Here is an 18,450-nt window from a genome sequence, read left to right on the forward strand (position 1 = left end):
CACCACTCAACTCAGCCTCAGACAGTGGCCATGTGGATGTGGTCAAGTCGCTTCTTGAGAAGGGGGCCGATGCCATGGTTGCGAACAATAATGGATGGACACCACTCAACTCAGCCTCAGATAGTGGCCATGTCGATGTGATCAAGTCGCTTCTCGAGAAGGGGGCCGATGTCACGGTTGCGAACAATAATGGAGTGACACCACTCAACTCAGCCTCAGACAGTGGCCATGTCGATGTAGTCAAGTTGCTTCTTGAGAAGGGGGCCGACGTCACGGTTGCAGACAACGACGGATGGACACCACTCAACTCAGCCTCAGACAGTGGCCATGTCGATGTGGTCAAGTCGCTTCTCGAGAAGGGGGCCGACGTCACGGTTGCGAGTAATGCTGGATGGACACCGCTCAACTCAGCCTCAGACAGTGGCCATGTCGATGTGGTCAAGTCGCTTCTCGAGAAGGGGGCCGACGTCACGGTTGCGAGTAATGCTGGATGGACACCGCTCAACTCAGCCTCAGACAGTGGCCATGTCGATGTGGTCAAGTTGCTTCTTGAGAAGGGGGCCGATGTCACGGTTGCGAACAATCACGGGTGGACACCACTCAACTCAGCCTCAGGTAGTGGCCATGTCGATGTGGTCAAGTTGCTTCTTGAGAAGGGGGCCGACGTCACGGTTGCAGACAACGACGGATGGACACCGCTCAACTCATCCTCAGACAGTGGCCATGTCGATGTGGTCAAGTCGCTTCTTGAGAAGGGGGCCGATGTCACGGTTGCGAGTAATGCTGGATGGACACCGCTCAACTTGGCCTCAGATAGTGGCCATGTCGATGTAGTCAAGTTGCTTCTTGAGAAGGGGGCCGATGTCACGGTTGCGAGTAATGCTGGATGGACACCGCTCAACTTGGCCTCAGGCAGTGGCCATGTCGATGTGGTCAAGTTGCTTCTTGAGAAGGGGGCCGATGTCACGGTTGCGAGTAATGCTGGATGGACACCGCTCAACTTGGCCTCAGGCAGTGGCCATGTCGATGTGGTCAAGTTGCTTCTTGAGAAGGGGGCCGATGTCACGGTTGCGAACAATCACGGGTGGACACCACTCAACTTGGCCTCAGGCAGTGGCCATGTCGATGTGGTCAAGTTGCTTCTTGAGAAGGGGGCCGACGTCACGGTTGCAGACAACGACGGATGGACACCGCTCAACTCATCCTCAGACAGTGGCCATGTGGATGTGGTCAAGTCGCTTCTTGAGAAGGGGGCCGATGCCATGGTTGCGAACAATAATGGATGGACACCACTCAACTCAGCCTCAGATAGTGGCCATGTCGATGTGATCAAGTCGCTTCTCGAGAAGGGGGCCGATGTCACGGTTGCGAACAATAATGGAGTGACACCACTCAACTCAGCCTCAGACAGTGGCCATGTCGATGTAGTCAAGTTGCTTCTTGAGAAGGGGGCCGACGTCACGGTTGCAGACAACGACGGATGGACACCACTCAACTCAGCCTCAGACAGTGGCCATGTCGATGTGGTCAAGTCGCTTCTCGAGAAGGGGGCCGACGTCACGGTTGCGAGTAATGCTGGATGGACACCGCTCAACTCAGCCTCAGACAGTGGCCATGTCGATGTGGTCAAGTTGCTTCTTGAGAAGGGGGCCGATGTCACGGTTGCGAACAATCACGGGTGGACACCACTCAACTCAGCCTCAGGTAGTGGCCATGTCGATGTGGTCAAGTTGCTTCTTGAGAAGGGGGCCGACGTCACGGTTGCAGACAACGACGGATGGACACCGCTCAACTCATCCTCAGACAGTGGCCATGTCGATGTGGTCAAGTCGCTTCTTGAGAAGGGGGCCGATGTCACGGTTGCGAACAATAATGGAGTGACACCACTCAACTTGGCCTCAGATAGCGGCCATGTCGATGTAGTCAAGTCGCTTCTTGAGAAGGGGGCCGACGACTCAATTGCAAATTATTACAACGTCACACCCCTGTCAGCAGCAGCTAGGAAGGGTCACGCAAATGTTGTCGCATTTTCTATTGACAATACAAGGTATTGAGACAGACGGTCAAGACTCTTTCGGGAGGACATCCCTCTGGTGGGCCAGACGACGAGGTCACTCTGAAATTGTCCAGGTTTTAGACGATCGTGAGGCTCGAGACGCGAGACAGGCAGACGAGTATGAAATGACTGTAGAGGCGGACTCCGCGTTTCGTGATTCGTCTTCCATTTGGTGCGACATCTGCACGTTCGGCATCTGGGAAAATAGCACCTGCTATCAATGCACGAACTGCTCTGGTGGAAACTTCCATAATTGTAGAGATTGTTATGATATGGGTGGGCGTTGTCCGAATATTTCACACGAGTTAGTTGCAAGCGGTCCATGAGGGGAGACTGAAATTTGTAACGCCAGCAGACACCTTTGGTTTTCCTGAACCGTTCGGCGCTAGATAAAGTCAACCCGTCTGTATCTCGATCCCAACCTACACACCCGAAACACTGGAGTAGATGACCTGGAAACGCATCTTGCAAACTGGCTCCAGCTAGTTATCGATTATGTTGCACGTCGAACGGGGAGATTGGCCGACAAGTTGCCCGCCTTTAATCGCATTGAGCCATAGCGGTGAGCATGGGCTAGAGAGTACCATGTAGGGTTGTTGACATAACCAATAGTGCTCTCTACCCGACACTAATACCATCATGTTCGTGGGCTAAGGTACGATCACCAGTCACCTGGCCTGATGATAACGATCTCGACTGAAATGATTCTACCCTGGAAGTTGCTAGCTTTGTCGATGGGAGGCATTTCGTTGCAAAGGAAGTCGTCTTGGAGGCATCCGAGAAAATACACCCTCTGTTCGTGCATAACTCGAATCTTCTGTTGGCTGATACTGACTTTGTCCTTACAAGCCGTCGCCTACGTCGAGCGATGCCAACTTATACAACAGGACGCTCGGGGAGGACCGCACCCAGCTACAACCTTTAACCCCGCGATGGACCTCAGGCCGTGGTTAAGCTGCAATCCGCTGGTACGCGCCTTCGTCCTCAGCTGAGGGAATCTAGGAGGGGGTGGTCAACTTATAGCAGGGCGGTAGAGGTTTGGCTAAGAGGGATCAGAATGAATGCAGATAACAACACAACGTTCATAACAGGTACAACTTCAAGAAATTCGCTCTTTTCAGGCCGCGAAGCGCTCCTTATTTCTCATACTTTCACAACCATATTGGCTACATATAGAGTCCCAGAATAGGACCTTGAGCATGCGTAGAGATGTGAACTTCAGTTGCTAACCCAAAAACGAATTTAGTGAAGCGCCTTGAACCACTTGAGACACCAAACACTGACGCCTTAGAGACCCCATCACAAAAGGCGGCCGGTCCAAGTCATGACAACAAGAAGGTCTGAACGCGTCCCGACCTGATGACCAAATTCTCGCTCACGTTCTTTCATGGGCATCGCCAAGGGTTTGAAGTAGCAGCGCCGCCTGCCGTGTTTCATCGTCTGTGCTTATGTCTGTCGGTCCGCCGCCATCCCAAGTGCTCCAGCCCTGAGAGTTCTCCGTATGTGGAGGTACCAGCCCCTGTCCCCTGTACCACGATGCGAGGGACGACCCGTAGAGGATCGAATTGAGCGAGTCTTTAAAGTGTTGGTTGGTGTAAGTCATCTCGTGCCCCGCTGGCGCCTGCACGTGGCATTCCGGAGCCGGAGCTCCTGATCGATCGAGGAAAGGCGAATAAGTCTGCGCCGTCATTGAACCAAGTGGGGAGGATTCGGGTCTGACTGTGTCGCTTGCTTGGTTGTCAGGACAGCCTTCGTTGCCGCGTATTGTTGAGTAATCCCGTTCGTCCCCGGTAAAGGAAATCATGTTTGACGTAAAGGTTTTGCCTTGCTCAGCGAAGGGGAGAGCAGCGACTTCCCTGTAGCAATCAGCAGCCGAATGTCGAAGTTTCGGTGACATAACCACCATAGCCTCTAGAATGAAATGTCTGAGTTTGTCTGGGTGCTTCTTGCAGTCATCCCCGAATCTTTCAAGAATTCTGCTGAGCCAGACATCACTGTCCCGTTTGTCCTCGTCTCTGTATCGTGGAAGACCACAAATCAGCTCGTACGCGACGACGCCGAGGGACCACACGTCGACGACTGCGGAGTAACCAGTTCGCTCGCCTTGGGCGTTTGGCTGGATTTCTGGTGCGACATAAAGAAAGGTGCCGCAAATCGTCGAAAGTTGAGACTGGTCTTTGGACAGACCGAAATCGCCAAGTTTGACGAAGATGTCGCCATCCGATCGGTATTGGACGAGGATATTATCAGGCTTGAGGTCTCTGTGTACTATCGGCGGTTTCCTGGCGTGGAGATACGTCACGGCAGACAAACATTGGCAGAGAATCGTCAAAATCTCGTTGTAGGACAAATCTGCTTGACCGGCTAGCGAGCCGCCCGGCACATACTCAAGGAATAGCTGGGGAGACGGGTTGAAAGACGCGTCAAGTAGAGCAACGATATGCCTCTGCCTTGGTCAGCTATCGCCGGTCAGTGACAGGTCAAGGCACTGACGTGTGAAATTTGTCCCATGATACGTGCTTCCTGCTTCCACTCCTGGCGGACTTGCTGTCGACGTGCGACAACGATAGTAGGCTCTTTGAGTGCGAATTCGCGTCCAGTGCTCACGTTCCAGAGGTGGGTGACTGAGCCAAAAGTCCCCTGTCCTAGCTTCTTCTTGAGATATATTCCCCCTTGGCCAGGTGTGTGCGTCCCAGTCGGCAGCTCGGTTCTAGGACGATTTGGTAAGGCAAGGTCGCCGAGAAGTCTTCAGTGGACGCCGCACCGCGAAGAAAGTGGCTGACACGATCAGCATATTCGGGGGACGTGGTATCATGGTGCGGAACGAAAATGTAAAAAGATACCGTGTGATGCACCGAGATGATGATGTGCTTCTCACTTGGGATTTTGTGACCGCCGACAATCCAGCAAAAATTGCTCCTTTTGCCGTGCCCTTCTTCATCATAGGTGACCTCGGTGCCCATAAGAGACCCCAAGTCCTTCACGATGAGACGGCCTGCGCTGTCGAATGTTAAACAGAAATGGCGACCACTGATTCCGCGGTAGGGTAAAACAACATCACAATCTGGATCTGAGCCGACTACCAGTCCGCGACTGGTTCTTGGAATATCGCTGAATCTCAGCTCGAGCCGTGGCAGGTAGTCGTAAGCCGATGCGTCGGGGTTCGCCGATGGCTCCGTTGACTCTCGCTCATGACGGTCATAGTGGCGCTCTGTGAATTCAATCAACGGAGGCACATAGCGCGAGCTTGCTTTGATGGCTTTGGCAGTCCTCTCTCCAATGTTTGCAAATGGGTACAAGTGCGCGATAATATCCGTTTCATTCATGATGGATGGAGATGACTGCAGTATGAAGGTGCAATAATGCGTTCCTGCAAAGTACAGGAATGACCTTTGGTCTGTCTTATAAGACCATGCATCGAGAGAGGAGTGGTGTACCGCGCGCCTAACACTTCATCGCATTGGTCAGCCGACAAGGGTCGTTGTCCTCACAAGGGTACCAGCAGTGTTGCAGGGAAATGGGGTCTAGCGAAGTACCCCGGTGAGCATGATTTACCCCCGCATTTGTGTAGCTAACTCATTTACGTGACGACCGGAATCTGTAGCGAGCCGCTTCCGCGTCACTTTAATGCGCCTCTCCGTTACTCCAACCTCTCCCTCGTCACCGACAAACGCTGTGTACCGCGAACAAGATGGACCACGGCAGCACGACAGTGGCGGTTACTGCCGATGCTTTGTGCAATATGAATGATGAACAGTTCCGCGATTTTATGGCACGACACTACATCCCCGGTGGAAACTACGAGCTGCCTGTGGACGATTGGGAAACGCTCCCCGTTGCCGACCGGCTTCGTCTCGGTGAGAGACTGAAGTAAGTTGTGGTCAGTTTGGCCACACATCTCTGGGACCACTGCTAACTGACGTAGGACCCAAGAAAAAGCGCTCGCGCGGTGCCCGACGACGTTTTCCCGCTCCCTCGATTTGGACTTGCTCGATGCCCGCCTGCATCAAGCCTTTGCTGGCGGCGTGCCGCCGCGCGATGTACGGTTCGCCGACGATTCCGAATGCCTAAGCCCTGTCCTTGATCCCGAGGCCGAGAAAATAAGATACGAGAGGGAATCACATCAAAGTCTTGTCAGGGCTGGCGGCCGGCCGCTATACGCAATAGATCTGCTTGAAGTTGTTCTTAATGACCCAAGCTCGTTCGTCGACACGCTGCGGCCCTGGTTGAACACCTCTACTGGAAATCGCCCTGAGACTGTATTCCAGAGGCAGCTTTCCAGATGGCAAGACTTCGGCAAATGGCAAAATGACAACCGAGGTCGGCAAGACGATGACGGTGGATTTCTTGCATATATCGAGAAAGAGAAACATTTCGCAAAAACCGAATACACTAAGGAGGCGGGTATGAGGAGGATAGCCGAGATTGAGAAGAACCCAGCGTGCCTCCAAGGCGACTGGGAACTGCACCAGTCGCTGCGCAGACGACAGCGATACTTGTGCAGGGAGCACGGCTGCAAAGGTTTTGAGGACTATGTTGGTGCTGCGAAGCGTCGTCTGTCATCACATGGTTTCTCGCAGCGGTTTGATTTGAATGTTGATCCTGGGAGGCAAGACAAGCTGACAACGTGGATCGAGTACCTCAACTACGAATACTGGTGGCTCGACCAATATCGAAATACTATCGAACGTCTCCAGCCGGCTTACGACAAAGCTTGGCAAGAGCTTGTGGCCTTGGACATACTTAGGCCGCACGAGACGGAGGAATTTTTGCGGACATTGGAGTCGCCGATGGAACGCGGATCGGAGGAGGAAGAGACTCAAAAGAACATCGAGAAAGCCAAGGCACGGGCCCGGGATGTCTTTGCCCTGACCCAAGAACATCCAGACCGAAGAAAAATTCCCAAACAGAGACGAGTCGCGATGCTGCAAACCAGCACGAAAAGCATCATCGACGCAGAGAAACGAGCGCGTGACGTTCGGACTAGGAACGATCACATTACAAGATTCATTCGCGCCACATCGGAGTATGTCGATGCGCGTAAAAATGCCGCCCGACACACCGAACTCGTTCGATGGGTAGAGGACCAAGTGCCGTTAGTCCCTTCCGAGATGACGGCACAAGCGGAACGCCCCGCCAACGGGTCACGTAGTGAGCGAAGCGCGAAGCGGGGTCTTCATACCGACGAGTCACCTTTGGAGGATGAAGTTCGGCAGAAACGACGGAGGCTGGACAAGGAAACAGCGCCGGCTCGTCCAAATAGTGGATCGATTTCTAGTGACAGGCTCACGTCCACGGTCTTAGATCCAAGGCGAGTAGAGACAAGAGGCGAAATATTGGGCTCCCGATGGGAGCAGGCCATGATAGGGCCGTCGTCCCGGGACTCTCAAGCGGTTCTTCGCGATGTCAGGCGCAGCATACGTATCTCACGTCGAACATCTACCGACCGTACGGCGCGGCGGCTCGCAGGACGAACGCAAGAATCGCGTCGCGAGAAACGTTTAATAAGCTGAACCTGGAGTGTGCGCAAAAGCGGCACGGAGCCATGTGGCATTTCAGTCAGCCATGCTGATGGTTCTCAGTAGGCCAATATAGATTTGTTGGAGTCCTCTCAAATGAGAGGTTGGTGATTTGCGCGATATCATCCACGGCGACTTGCATACCGACGGATTAATTGGTGTGACGTCAGTGCAGTTGACTGCGATGATGCCACAATACCCAAAACGCAAGCGGCGGCTCTGTTGGCTTTTGTGTATCCCGCCGTAATCATGCTGACGCTGTGTGTTCGGCGTCGGTAAATATGAGAGCTTTCCTCGCGAGGACAAATAGCAGAGAATATCCTACACGTAGCCGCCGCCAAGCAGCTGGTTGTTGGGACCAGGGACACACCTGCAAGTTATGAACCGAAGTCTCCCCACTCTGTTCGTAGCTCTCGATGCATTCAAAGTTGACCCACCATGCCTTTGAAACAAGCGCCCTCGAACAAGAGCACAGCCCAGCGATGATGGCCACTTTGTCCATTCATGGGTGGTGTCTCAGTGGCAGCTCGGAGAGTCTTAATCTGCTGTTGAGGGTCCTCGGCCTATCCGACCATGGTTCTTCCGCTCCGGCTTCCTCTTGGACCCGACAGGCCCAACCCCCGCGATGCCCAAGTGACTAGCCAATGAACGCAGGTATTCAGTGATCATCAAAATTTCCCGTTTATCCCGATTAAGACATAATCCCTGACAGGAACGGGTTCCGCCGCTGTCGACTCTATTCCTAGGCACGCTTTTACGCGCCAGGCGCGGGTTATGGGCCCGTGCATGTTCAACGATGTTGTCAATGAGGGATCTTCAAGTTCACATCCTAATATCTTCTATTCCGTTTTCTCCTGATAGAAACGAGCAACTAAATGCAACTGTCCCTCGACAACAGTTATTCTGGACAATAATAAGTACGAGAGGCATTGGCTTCGGAATACACCTCAGAATCCCACAAATGCGTAAAAGGATTGAAAGGCCGGGAATTTAAATAAGCGACGTAATGAATTCGACTATTTCTCAGTTAAAACAGCTCGGTAAAGGGCAATAGTTCACTTACATAACATACGCTGGGAATGCCATCATCAGAGGATTGTGATAGTCTTGATTGTAACCTGGCTCCAAACGCATGCGTCGGGAATGCTTCATAACTTGAAGCATCGAGTCACCAAAACCATCCACGAGATCGAGGGGCACACAATAGCATTCCTGTAAACCATTGTAGACCAATCCGCTTGGGTCAAATCGTTGAAATACCACCCAATGGATCATTGTACATCCAGACTTAAATTCTAAACGCAGCGCGGCGTCTCCTTCGGAGGCTGCACCGGGTGCCAGGTGACCACTGGTCCGTGGCAAGAGTGCCCTCGAGTGGTCGGTCGTTTGCGGTTCTGGGGTGGGTTGAATTTCCTGATCTGGGCATTTTGGGCCGACTTCGCTTTCGAATTGGTTTGCTTCTACACCAAAAGTCTTGAATTCCGGGTGCAGCGCGGTGTTCCCTTCTGGGGTTGCAACAGATGCAAGGTGATCGTTGGACCGTGGCAAGAGTGTCCTCAGGTGGTCGGTAGCTCGAGGTCTGCCGGTTTTTCTCCGCGGTCTTCGGTAAGAGCATTCAATATTTCGCTCTTGGCAGAATTTGCATGGCAATCCCATGCTGCATCCTATTTTAGACCTATGACATTGATCGCACACCTGAGAAGAATGAGTAAGCTTCTGTTGCTAATGCAACTCAAGTACTTATGTCGGATTGGAAGTCCAATTCGACCTCGAGGCAAGGGGCCCGCGCAGGGGCCACTTACAGACCATACTTACGAGATCTACGGTCTACCCAACCTCCGGTTAGAACCTCCTTTTTACACCTTACGCAGAAGTTAAATATATATAGATTTTGACCTCTTCGTCACCCACGGTTCGAACCATCCCTGTGATAGGAATACCAACAACTTACTTTCTTAAGACCGTGAAGTAATATTAGCCCACAAACTAAATCAAAGCATTCTTGGGACCTCGACTCACTTTTTCAATGCATGGTTCGTCCGCAGGGGGATGCTTGGGTCCGCGAGCTTCGGACTTCGACACTTCGAGAGCGAATAAGCAGACTGACTTTCAATAAGCGATCCGGAGGCGGCTACAGCGCAATCGGCCGATGATCAATCCCACTATTGCTATCATGACTCAAAATCACACTCGTCACAATCCTTATATTCACTCGCAACCAGCTGAGGCAACCCACTACTCACTCGCGTTCCGTCATGCTAAGGATGGACCTCGCGATACAGGCATAGACCCCGCTTTGGTACTCTATTCAATACTGGTTGCGACGGTTGCTGTTGCGAGTGCCAAGATGAGAATATGAAGTTCGCATAGATTGAAAGGTATATGTCTCCACAAGGACGGCCGGCTTTTGCGGAAAATAGCCGCTCAACGTGCAGCGAAAAGGGACTCGAGGGAACAATCAGGATCTACACTTCCAAGAGCGCGGCCGTTGTGATGGAGCAGACTTCATAAATTGACGCACACATACTGTGATAATGTGGATCCGGACTCGTATTCCAACGTAAACCTGACATGGTGTCAGAATATAGGTCCGCGAAGAATTTGGCAGATTGCACTAACAGCTCAGCCCAAGTTGGACTGGCTGACTCTCAGAGGTGTCCAAGCCCATACTATCCACCTAAGCATAGCGTGGAGTTGAGTTTAACGTCTGCTAAAATATTCGGAGGTCGCGGGTGGTATCTTAGCCCGATTAATGCTAGTGGCAAGCAAGTCCCTCCCACACCGCCATGGTCTACGACCGAAGGGCACGACAGTCGAGCGCGTCCATATGAGAAGCAACCTCTTCATGCATTATGCGGCTTTCTTTATATATGAACCTGATGTTGCAACCGCGTATACGGCATCTGTAAGGTTTCGTGTGGCAGTCAACGTACATCCTGTGGCAAGTTGACATTGGTGAGCCCTGTGTAGAAATAATCATCATGCAAATGAACGGCTACTAACTGGTAAGAAGGGGTGGAACGTGTGGGGAGATGTTCACGACATTCTTTATCGGGGCAGTGATATTGACCCTCTTCCGTTGGGCCTCTGAGGTACCAAGGGTGCGACCTATCAGGCCCATCAAGGCTCTGCTTTTCTGAGACTGCAGCTGAGAATGAATGTCAACAAATCTTAAGAACAAAAGCTCCATGATAGAGAACCCTTACCAACACGCCCCCCAGGAGGATCAATAGCTCCCGAAATCCCGCAGCCTTGCCCTGACAATTTTCCATCATACTGCCTCGCTTTTGGTACCTGTTGCTGTAGCCTCACGACTTCTTCGCAATAGGACACGATGTCTTCTCGGGAGTCAAAGTCTTTGTCTGGTGGAGGCCAGTGAAAGAGTTGCCGAAAGTTTTCTAGAGAGGGGAAATACGTGCGCATCTCAACGTATCGAGTCGGTAGGGTGGGTTCGAACTTGGGCAACATCGGAAGCGGATCGGTCCAGACGAACAACGCACTGTTAATCAGCAAAAGAGAACCATAGGAAATGCTCAAGTTGCTTACACCTGATAACCACGATATACGTAGTTTGATGCCACAGTGTTTCGCCGAAGTTCACCTGGCTCGGCTTTCGAGAGCAGATCAGAGAGAACTGCCCTCTCAAACTCCAATCGATCAAAGCGACCCGAGGGGTATTCCGGAACGGAGCCTGGATGAGGAATCCAAAGCGGCTTCGGATCAGATAAAGAGCTAAACACCGTTCGTCTTTTAGAGAAAACTGCGTAGTCGACGAGTCGAGTATGTGGGGTTTGAGAACAGTGGTGTGGAGTATCAGTACACTCGTCTCGAGCCGTAGTACGCTCGTTTTTATCCGTCTTATAATCCTCTAGAGCCCTCTTACACTTATGGGGAGTCGGAGTGTTGCACTTGTCCTTGATTCCAATACATGGTATACATGGGCGAAGCCATACTGATCCGTGAACACATGCAAGCTCGGTATGAAAAGTGCCGTCGAAGTTGGTAAATTTCTCGACCGCGTGGTCGAGATGTGAGCCTGTCCTTGGATACTGTTTAGCTGAAGTCTCGGAGGGCTAGTGCATTGACGCGCTTACATTGAGGTAGCAAGACTAAAGTGGGCTTGGTGGACGAAGACGTCAGATTGGTAGAGGTCAGTTTAAGTTCTTCATCATGTCCCGGGCGGGAGGAGTCCATACGTACTCGCAGCCCGTCGATTTAAAAAGCTGCTCATGAGGGAAAGAGCTCGGCAGGTATTTTGGGACGAGGGTACGGGTTGGCTGCTGACGAGTATGTCCAAGTTCTGTGCATTCGTTTTCAGTCCAGCTGCACTGCAATGAAAGGCGTAACTGGAAATAAGGGGGCATGTATTGAGTGGAACCCCCCACACACTGTGCCCTTGCAAGTACATTGCCAGTCCGCGCACCCCAGCTCCGGAGTAGCAATCTCGCCCGATGTGCATGCATCGCCATGGACAGCAGACGCACAGGGGCAAACTTGGTACCCGCCTGTCATTCCGGCCTCTTCTAACTGGACAGCGGCGCTCCTCAAGTGACTATTTGCCCTCGATCCTCACCATCTTCAAGTCTTCTTCACGGTGCAAGCCAATTCTAGTGATCCTTTCTTATATATTGACGTTGACGGCGTTATGAACACTCGCCTTTTGCCTGTACCACAACATGAGCGCTGTCACTTTTTGTCTTTGTCTCCAAAGTGATATGGCCCGGCAGCGGCTTACGGCCCCAAGCATCCTTATACAAGCACCACGCATTCATGTTGCCGGACTTGATCTCCTACGACGACAACAACAAGAACAACAAGAACAACAAGAACAACAAGAACAACAAGAACAACAAGAACAACAAGAACAACAAGAACAACATCTACAAAATCACCTGCCGGGACTTCGCTAAGGACCTAAATTCTGAACGTCTCCGTCTTCCACCCAGAGGAATCCTTGGTCCATTCCTTCAATGGGAAATCATGCTCGTTCTTCTTCATGGGGACCACCATCCGGACATTGTCGGAAGTGACGACCTTCAAGCGGAAATCTGCATGGCATAAGTCAGCTGTTTAGGTGCCAACAACTTTTGGACCTTTCTGCTCACAGGTGTTGTCTGGGATTTTCTTGGCGATCTCAAGAAATGCTTTCAGATCTGGCGTCGGGTTACCATCAACATGGGTGATGAAGTAAGTGGGCTCAAGATTGAATCGGCTCGCAGGTGAGCCTAAGTCATGGAATGTGACATAGACCTCGCTGTGTAGCTCGCTGAGCTTTTGTCTCACAGGAAGGTATGGTCGTTGTAATGTGGCGCCACAGAAGGAAACGGCGTGATCGGTCTCTACATCATCGGTAGTGATTGTATTAGCCTTGATTCGATGTTCTTGGCCGTTGCGGACAACGACAGCGTCAAGAACCTCATGGGAGTACATGACGTTCAGGTCAGTGGTCTCAACCATTATTTTCCCATTTAAAGTGAGAAGAAGGTCTCCTTCCAATAGCGAAGGAGTTTGTCTGCTTCGTTCCAACGTCTGTCGACTGACCATGAAGACGCGCGTCTGGTTAGCTCTCGTAATCTTATCAATCCACTCGTCAGATAAGCCTCTCGGCTTAGCCCTATCCAATGAAATGGAACTGAACTGGACAGGCAACATTCTGAGAGACGGAGTAATGCCTCCTTGAATTTGGGATATGACAGGGAGTAAAGTAGATGTAGCGAGCCCCAAAAGATGGAAGTCATTACTCTGGCTATCTCCCCCCAGATAGGAGAAAAAGAGGGCCCGGATGACCCCATCGTCTGAAACAAGCACACCAGCGCGGTAGTTCGAGTTTAGCTTCGTCTCAATAATGACCTCATCAAAATTGGGTGTCCGGTATCTTGGAATGCCGTCGGCAGTCCGTATTGTCCTAGGTGTCACTGCGGTTACCGCTGTCGAAGTATGCACGAACTGTCGAAGCAGATCGCAACCAATGAAATTGACGGAACAGCCAGGCATAAGTCGCTCCGCGCTTAGAGTAGCACTTTTGACAGGGGCATCAACAAGATCGGGGTCGTACTGGATAATGACGTAGTTCTCCAAGGGGTGAAGGAAGCAAATTTTGCCAGGGATAGTAGTTGAATGGGCGATAGTGACCATCACGTCGCATAGGTCAAATGGCGCACGAGCTCTCGAGGCAATAAGCAGGCCTTTACCAGCGTCAATGACCAGCCCCATAGTCCAACCCCTGAAAAACGGATAACCGTCCAGCCGAATAGGTGTGGTAAATTCCACGTGGACGAGGCTCTGCAGCACGCCAGCAGCAGCCGGGAACTTCGACTCCAGATTCTCGAGCTTGGTGAATTGTGCGGAACCAGAGACGGAGGCGGTTGGAGGGAGAGGATCGGCTAGCTTGACGAAGTCCCATCGTCCGGTCTGATCGTTTCTCACCCCTAGTTTCATTTCGGGGAACCAATGCCTATCGATGCGAATATCTCGGAAGTGGAGAGTGTGCAAGTCGGTAAGATGCTTGTACGAGACAATCACCCGCGATCTATCCGGGATGCCTTCCATCACCTTGCCAAAGGTCTCTAAGTCTGGAACTTCCTTGTTGTCCACGCTGTGGACTATGCAGTTGCTGCCGACTTCGAAGAAGCTCGAAGCTTTGGCAGCATGAGAGATGAAAACTCCTTGGCAGGCGATAGCGTAGGCGTAAGCTTTTTGGTAGGATATGGTATGGAATATGGCACCAGAGACGGATATGAAGCGATCGGGAGTAATCGCATGTAGGTCTCCAACTTCAACGTCAACCTCAATAACCTCGCCTCCTCGTTGAAGCTGTAGACGGATAAGATTATGCACACTCGAGTCGAGGATGTCGTTGAGCTGATCGAACTTGGTAACGATTTCTCCGTTGATCCCCATGATAATGTCGCCCTCCTCAATCTTTTGATCGGCAGGCCCATTTGGCAAGATAGCTTCTGCAACGAGTAAACTGTTCTCGTCTGGACACTTTTGTCGCACGACTGCCTCCCAGGCGTCAGTGAGACCAAGATGCTTGCACTCTTCAAAAGCTTTGAGAAGGAATCGAGATTGTAGATCGCCCCTCGGAACGAATTGACCTCTCTGGAGGTGTTGCAATGCTCGGAGCGGTCGGTCAAGGGGGAGAAAAAAGGCAGTGGATGCACTGCCGGCCTGTTTTACGGCGGCTAGTAGGGCTACCACATAACCATCAATATTGACGACGGGACTGCCAGAGCTACCACCGCTAGCCGATGCATTCGCCTGAAGGTAGCAGGTGTTGAGGTCACTGGAATCACAAGATCGACAGCAACTAGGTGCATTGCGATCGAGGCGGCTGATACAGGCAGACAGAATGCTGACTTTTTCCCCGGCATCGTTGCCGACGACTCGAACTTCAAGGCCCACTGGAGGTCCATTAGCCAGTCTATCCGAGATCACAAGTGCTACGATATGTACACCTACCTGCCGCAAGGTCTGGGCGAAGCTGGAGCCCGCCGAGGTCAGTATGCTTGACCGCCTTGGGATCGAATCGTAAGAAAGCAAAGTCATGTACGGGATCGCGATACACAGGGTACACGTCAACCTCCTCGTGGCTTTCGAATAATACGGATCCCCAGAAAGGACCGGCTCCCACAACGTGTCTGTTCGTCAAGATGAGACTGTTATCGTTAGTGATCCTGATCTACCACCTAGTTGATTTAGGCTATTAGTTACCCTCCCTGAGCGTCCACGACGAATCCTGTTGCCTCGCCGGAACGAGCAGGCTGCCCGTCAAAGGACATAGTGTGACAGAAATGGATGGAGACGACATTTCGAATGACAAGTTCCATGGAGTTCTGCCACAAGTCGCGCGTTGAAAACAAGAGAGAGCTTTCTGTTCCAGTAGGGGCCATTTGAATGCAGGGTAGAAGATGGTGTTCCATTTTAGAAGAAGCGTTGTCAGCGGATTCTGTAGGTTGCTTCGAGAAATAGCCAAAAAGGTAGGGCGTTGATGCAGCTTTATACCTGTTTTGCAAGATCGGAAGCACATTAATCAGGCAGCCTAGTATACAAGCCTGTTGACGCAGACTGTTGACGTTGTCGCAAACAGACTGCTTCAGGCAAGAAAAGTAGTGGTCATGTTGTTGTTGTTGTTGTTGTATTTAACGCCGTGGCGGCCGGGCTAGAGCCCTTACCGCAGACCTCCCGAAGGGTATATGGCGTGGAGGGCCGTGAGCCAAGGCTACCTACTCTACAGTACGTCGTCTCTTTACATCGTCCTCCAAATCATGCCTTGTGGCCACTACGCGTTCTGTCTGTCCCCGGTTCCCGCTGGTGCCCCAGTTTCATTCTTTCCCAAATCGTCCCTTGGAATCGGGAGGTTCTTTGTAGTCCGCACTCACATCTACGTAGGTGTGGATGCTGCTACCGCAGACAGATCTTCTGGAAGAAGTCCGTCACGCGGAGAAAGGCCTCGAAGCCTCGTGGGTCGGTGATTAATCTCTTGAAGTAGGCCTCGAGAGATCCCATAGGGCCTATGGGCTCGGGCATACTGCGAGAGTGGAGGGTCGGCCACCGTTGCCTCCTCGCCAGCGTTAGTCGACAGTAGACCAGGTGGTCCACGTCTTTCGCCTCTCCACAAGAGCACATCATTAGAGCGTCGTCGTGGTTGAAACGTCGGTGATATTGCTCGAAGTCCCCGTGACCCGATCGTGCCGCCAGCAGGTGATGTAACGTAGCCCGCGGCAAGGCCAGTTCAGGAGGGCTGGACAGAGCTGCCTCAAGCCCCAAGTCCGCGTACCGCGGCCTTCGCTCTTTATACCACCATCTCCTGTGCTGGCTTTGTAATTTTTCCCTTGCAAGCCGCTTGATGCCCGCTAGTGTTGCCATTTGACCCATCCGCGCCGGCAGTGTCGTTCCTTCTTTGGCCAGCCGGTCCGCGGCCTCGTTTCCTTCGATGCCCTGGTGTCCCGGGGACCAGTGCGTCCGTATATCAAATATCCTGGCCGCTTCTTGGATTTCGAGGAACGCGTCTTGTGACGAGTCCGGCGCCTTGCCGCGGATGCCTTGTATAACGCTGGTGTTGTCGATACATATGTGGATTGGATGACCGCGATTGGTGAGCAGAGCCCTTCTGAGGCCGGTTCGCGCCCCTTCGACCTCGGCGTCGAACACTTCTGCTAGTCCGAGTCGGCCGCACCCTTGTGCTATGCGTTTGGAGTCTCGGTAGATGACGAAGCCGTACCCCACGGCTCCGTTCGTCGCCCTGGAGCCGTCCGAGAAGACGATCATATGGCTTTCCGGTACTGTCTTTAGCCAGCGCTCGAAAGCTTTCGCAGCCTCTTCTTTGCATTGAACTACTATCTGATCCTGTGAGCTTGGCAGGTACTGTGATTGAAGGAACGCTGGTCTTCCGCATCTTGGCAGAAGTTCAGCCGTCCGTTGTAGTCTCGTCTGTTGCTGTCCCTGCTGGGAGAGCCGCGCGACTAGCGGGTGTCGGCGATCAATCCTCTGTAGTCGGACTGCGGCCCGTAAGCGGACGCCCTCTAAGGCGACTTTGGCTGACGGTAAGCCGGCGTCTCGGAGGAGGCTACTGGTTGGCGTTGTCCTCCAGACAGGCAGAACGGCCCTTGCTGCCGCTGTAATGACGCTGTCGATCTTCTGCACGAGCCCCTTTTGGCCTGTGTTGACGGGTCTTCCTTGGAGAGGCGGATTCGTGTCTGTCTCCGCTTGGCGTCTCGAAGCCGGCTTCGTGATACCTGCGTACCATGTTTCGGCGCCGAAGAGCGCGATCGGCAGTACGCAGGAGACGACGGCTTTTCGCACGGCGGCCGCTGGGAGTCCCCTCTTTGTGTTCGTAAGCTGTCTCAGATGTTGAGCTGCCCTCTTTGCTGCAGCTACTTTTGCGTCGACATGGTGCCGGAAGGACAGTCTCTTGTCGAACCAGACACCCAGCCAGCGTACAGGTTTCGTCGAGGCCTTGACCACCAAATCCCCCGCCCGGACCTCTGGCAGCTCCGCTGGCTGGCCGTGCTTCCTAGTAAAGTGGATGACCTCGCACTTGCTCGGGTCAAAGGAGACCTTGTTCTCCAAGCCCCATCTGAGAATGCCGGCTGCGCTTCGGTTGAGTATTGCGACGTTGCTCTCCAGGGAGGGGCTGATGGCCAGAGTGGCGATGTCGTCCGCGTACCCGAATCGCGCGTTCGGGTCGTCTTCAAGTATCTCTGCGATGTAGAGCAGAAAGGCAATGGGAGATAGTGGTGACCCCTGAGGCAGCCCGCATGACAGCGGGAAGTACTCCGTTGTGCTTTCTTCCAGTCGGACTCTAGCGGTGCGGTTGCAGCAGAAGCTAAAGATCAGTCTGGTCAGGCCATGTGGCCATCCCTGCTGACGCAGTCTAATGACGAGCCGGTTCCGAAGGACGGAGTCGAACGCCCCTTTTACGTCCATAGTCAGAAGTGTCGCCGTGAGTCCTTTTAGGAGGGCCATCTCGATGTCGTGGGTGAGGCAGGTCGTCAGATCGACGGCTGACCTGCCTTGTAGAGCCCCGATCTGTTGCGGACTGATGATGCGCTCGACAATCGCCAGGGACGCCATCCTTCTGGCTATCAGTCGCTCTAGTCCCTTGCCCAGGCACGAGAGGAGCGCGATCGGCCGCCAGGACCCGGGCTTGGAGGCATCCCTGCCGGCCTTCTGGATCATGACCACCTCAGCTCTGCGGAAGGGCAGAGGAAAGTGGCCGGCCCGCATACAGGACTGGAATAGCTGCCTGACCGGTTCCGAGATGACATCCCAGCATGCCTGGAGGAGGCGTGTTGTGATGCCGTCCACACCAGGGGTCGTTGTCTTTGTTAAGGTGGCCGTCTTCACTTCTTCTCCGCTAACATTGTCCTGCCA

At 52.8% G+C, this 18,450-nt stretch overlaps 7 protein-coding genes across 7 annotated transcripts; 2 read left to right on the plus strand and 5 right to left on the minus strand.

Annotated features, from left to right (window-relative positions):
- Positions 1 to 377: 377 nt before the first annotated feature.
- BDP55DRAFT_529922 (ankyrin repeat-containing domain protein) lies at positions 378 to 2,136 on the plus strand (the record flags this gene model as incomplete). Its single annotated transcript, XM_060567835.1, has 2 exons — positions 378 to 876; positions 2,069 to 2,136. Coding segments are annotated over 2 exons (567 nt in total), but the record flags the coding sequence as incomplete, so codon positions are not given.
- Positions 1,865 to 2,360, minus strand: BDP55DRAFT_688243 (uncharacterized protein). Its single transcript, XM_060576623.1, has one exon. It carries the CDS (start codon positions 2,305 to 2,307, stop codon positions 2,134 to 2,136), a length of 174 nt encoding a protein of 57 aa, XP_060421453.1. The 5' UTR covers positions 2,308 to 2,360; the 3' UTR covers positions 1,865 to 2,133.
- An 801-nt stretch (positions 2,361 to 3,161) lies between these two features.
- Positions 3,162 to 5,382, minus strand: BDP55DRAFT_774466 (kinase-like domain-containing protein; the record flags this gene model as incomplete). The annotated part of the gene is made up of 3 exons (XM_060581211.1): positions 3,162 to 4,502; positions 4,550 to 4,728; positions 4,935 to 5,382. The coding sequence occupies 3 exons, from the start codon at positions 5,380 to 5,382 to the stop codon at positions 3,432 to 3,434; spliced, it is 1,698 nt and encodes a 565-aa protein (XP_060421454.1). The 3' UTR covers positions 3,162 to 3,431.
- A 416-nt stretch (positions 5,383 to 5,798) lies between these two features.
- BDP55DRAFT_568834 (uncharacterized protein) lies at positions 5,799 to 7,569 on the plus strand (the record flags this gene model as incomplete). Its single annotated transcript, XM_060570714.1, has 2 exons — positions 5,799 to 5,926; positions 5,982 to 7,569. The coding sequence occupies 2 exons, from the start codon at positions 5,799 to 5,801 to the stop codon at positions 7,567 to 7,569; spliced, it is 1,716 nt and encodes a 571-aa protein (XP_060421455.1).
- Positions 7,570 to 8,275: 706 nt separating this feature from the next.
- Positions 8,276 to 9,284, minus strand: BDP55DRAFT_79724 (uncharacterized protein). Its single transcript, XM_060581224.1, has 2 exons — positions 8,639 to 9,284; positions 8,276 to 8,591 (listed from the first exon to the last, which is right to left on the minus strand). The coding sequence occupies exons 1-2, from the start codon at positions 9,229 to 9,231 to the stop codon at positions 8,474 to 8,476; spliced, it is 711 nt and encodes a 236-aa protein (XP_060421456.1). The 5' UTR covers positions 9,232 to 9,284; the 3' UTR covers positions 8,276 to 8,473.
- A 944-nt stretch (positions 9,285 to 10,228) lies between these two features.
- Positions 10,229 to 11,711, minus strand: BDP55DRAFT_79732 (uncharacterized protein). Its single transcript, XM_060581225.1, has 5 exons — positions 11,670 to 11,711; positions 11,122 to 11,616; positions 10,782 to 11,074; positions 10,579 to 10,723; positions 10,229 to 10,511 (listed from the first exon to the last, which is right to left on the minus strand). Coding segments are annotated over exons 1-5 (1,080 nt in total). The 5' UTR covers positions 11,672 to 11,711; the 3' UTR covers positions 10,229 to 10,366.
- Positions 11,712 to 12,158: 447 nt separating this feature from the next.
- On the minus strand, positions 12,159 to 15,467 carry BDP55DRAFT_739944 (uncharacterized protein; the record flags this gene model as incomplete). Its single annotated transcript, XM_060580405.1, has 4 exons — positions 12,159 to 12,623; positions 12,681 to 14,978; positions 15,037 to 15,233; positions 15,289 to 15,467. 4 exons carry the CDS (start codon positions 15,465 to 15,467, stop codon positions 12,490 to 12,492), a joined length of 2,808 nt encoding a protein of 935 aa, XP_060421458.1. The 3' UTR covers positions 12,159 to 12,489.
- Positions 15,468 to 18,450: the final 2,983 nt, after the last annotated feature.

This window comes from Colletotrichum godetiae, assembly GCF_030913485.1.
Source record: "Colletotrichum godetiae strain CBS 193.32 chromosome Unknown BDP55scaffold_131, whole genome shotgun sequence".
NCBI lineage: Eukaryota > Fungi > Ascomycota > Sordariomycetes > Glomerellales > Glomerellaceae > Colletotrichum > Colletotrichum godetiae.

Excerpts from the sequence above, each read along its gene's own strand:
- BDP55DRAFT_688243 (XM_060576623.1), bottom strand. The coding sequence starts at position 2,307 with ATGGAAGTTTCCACCAGAGCAGTTCGTGCATTGATAGCAGGTGCTATT.
- BDP55DRAFT_79724 (XM_060581224.1), bottom strand. The coding sequence starts at position 9,231 with ATGGGATTGCCATGCAAATTCTGCCAAGAGCGAAATATTGAATGCTCT. Across the intron at positions 8,592-8,638 it reads GCATTCCCAGCGTATGTTAT|TCGAATTCATTACGTCGCTT; the intron begins GTAAGTGAACTA and ends ACTGAGAAATAG.
- BDP55DRAFT_79732 (XM_060581225.1), bottom strand. Across the intron at positions 11,075-11,121 it reads GTATATCGTGGTTATCAGGT|TGCGTTGTTCGTCTGGACCG; the intron begins GTAAGCAACTTG and ends GCTGATTAACAG. Across the intron at positions 10,724-10,781 it reads TCCTCCTGGGGGGCGTGTTG|CTGCAGTCTCAGAAAAGCAG; the intron begins GTAAGGGTTCTC and ends ATTCATTCTCAG.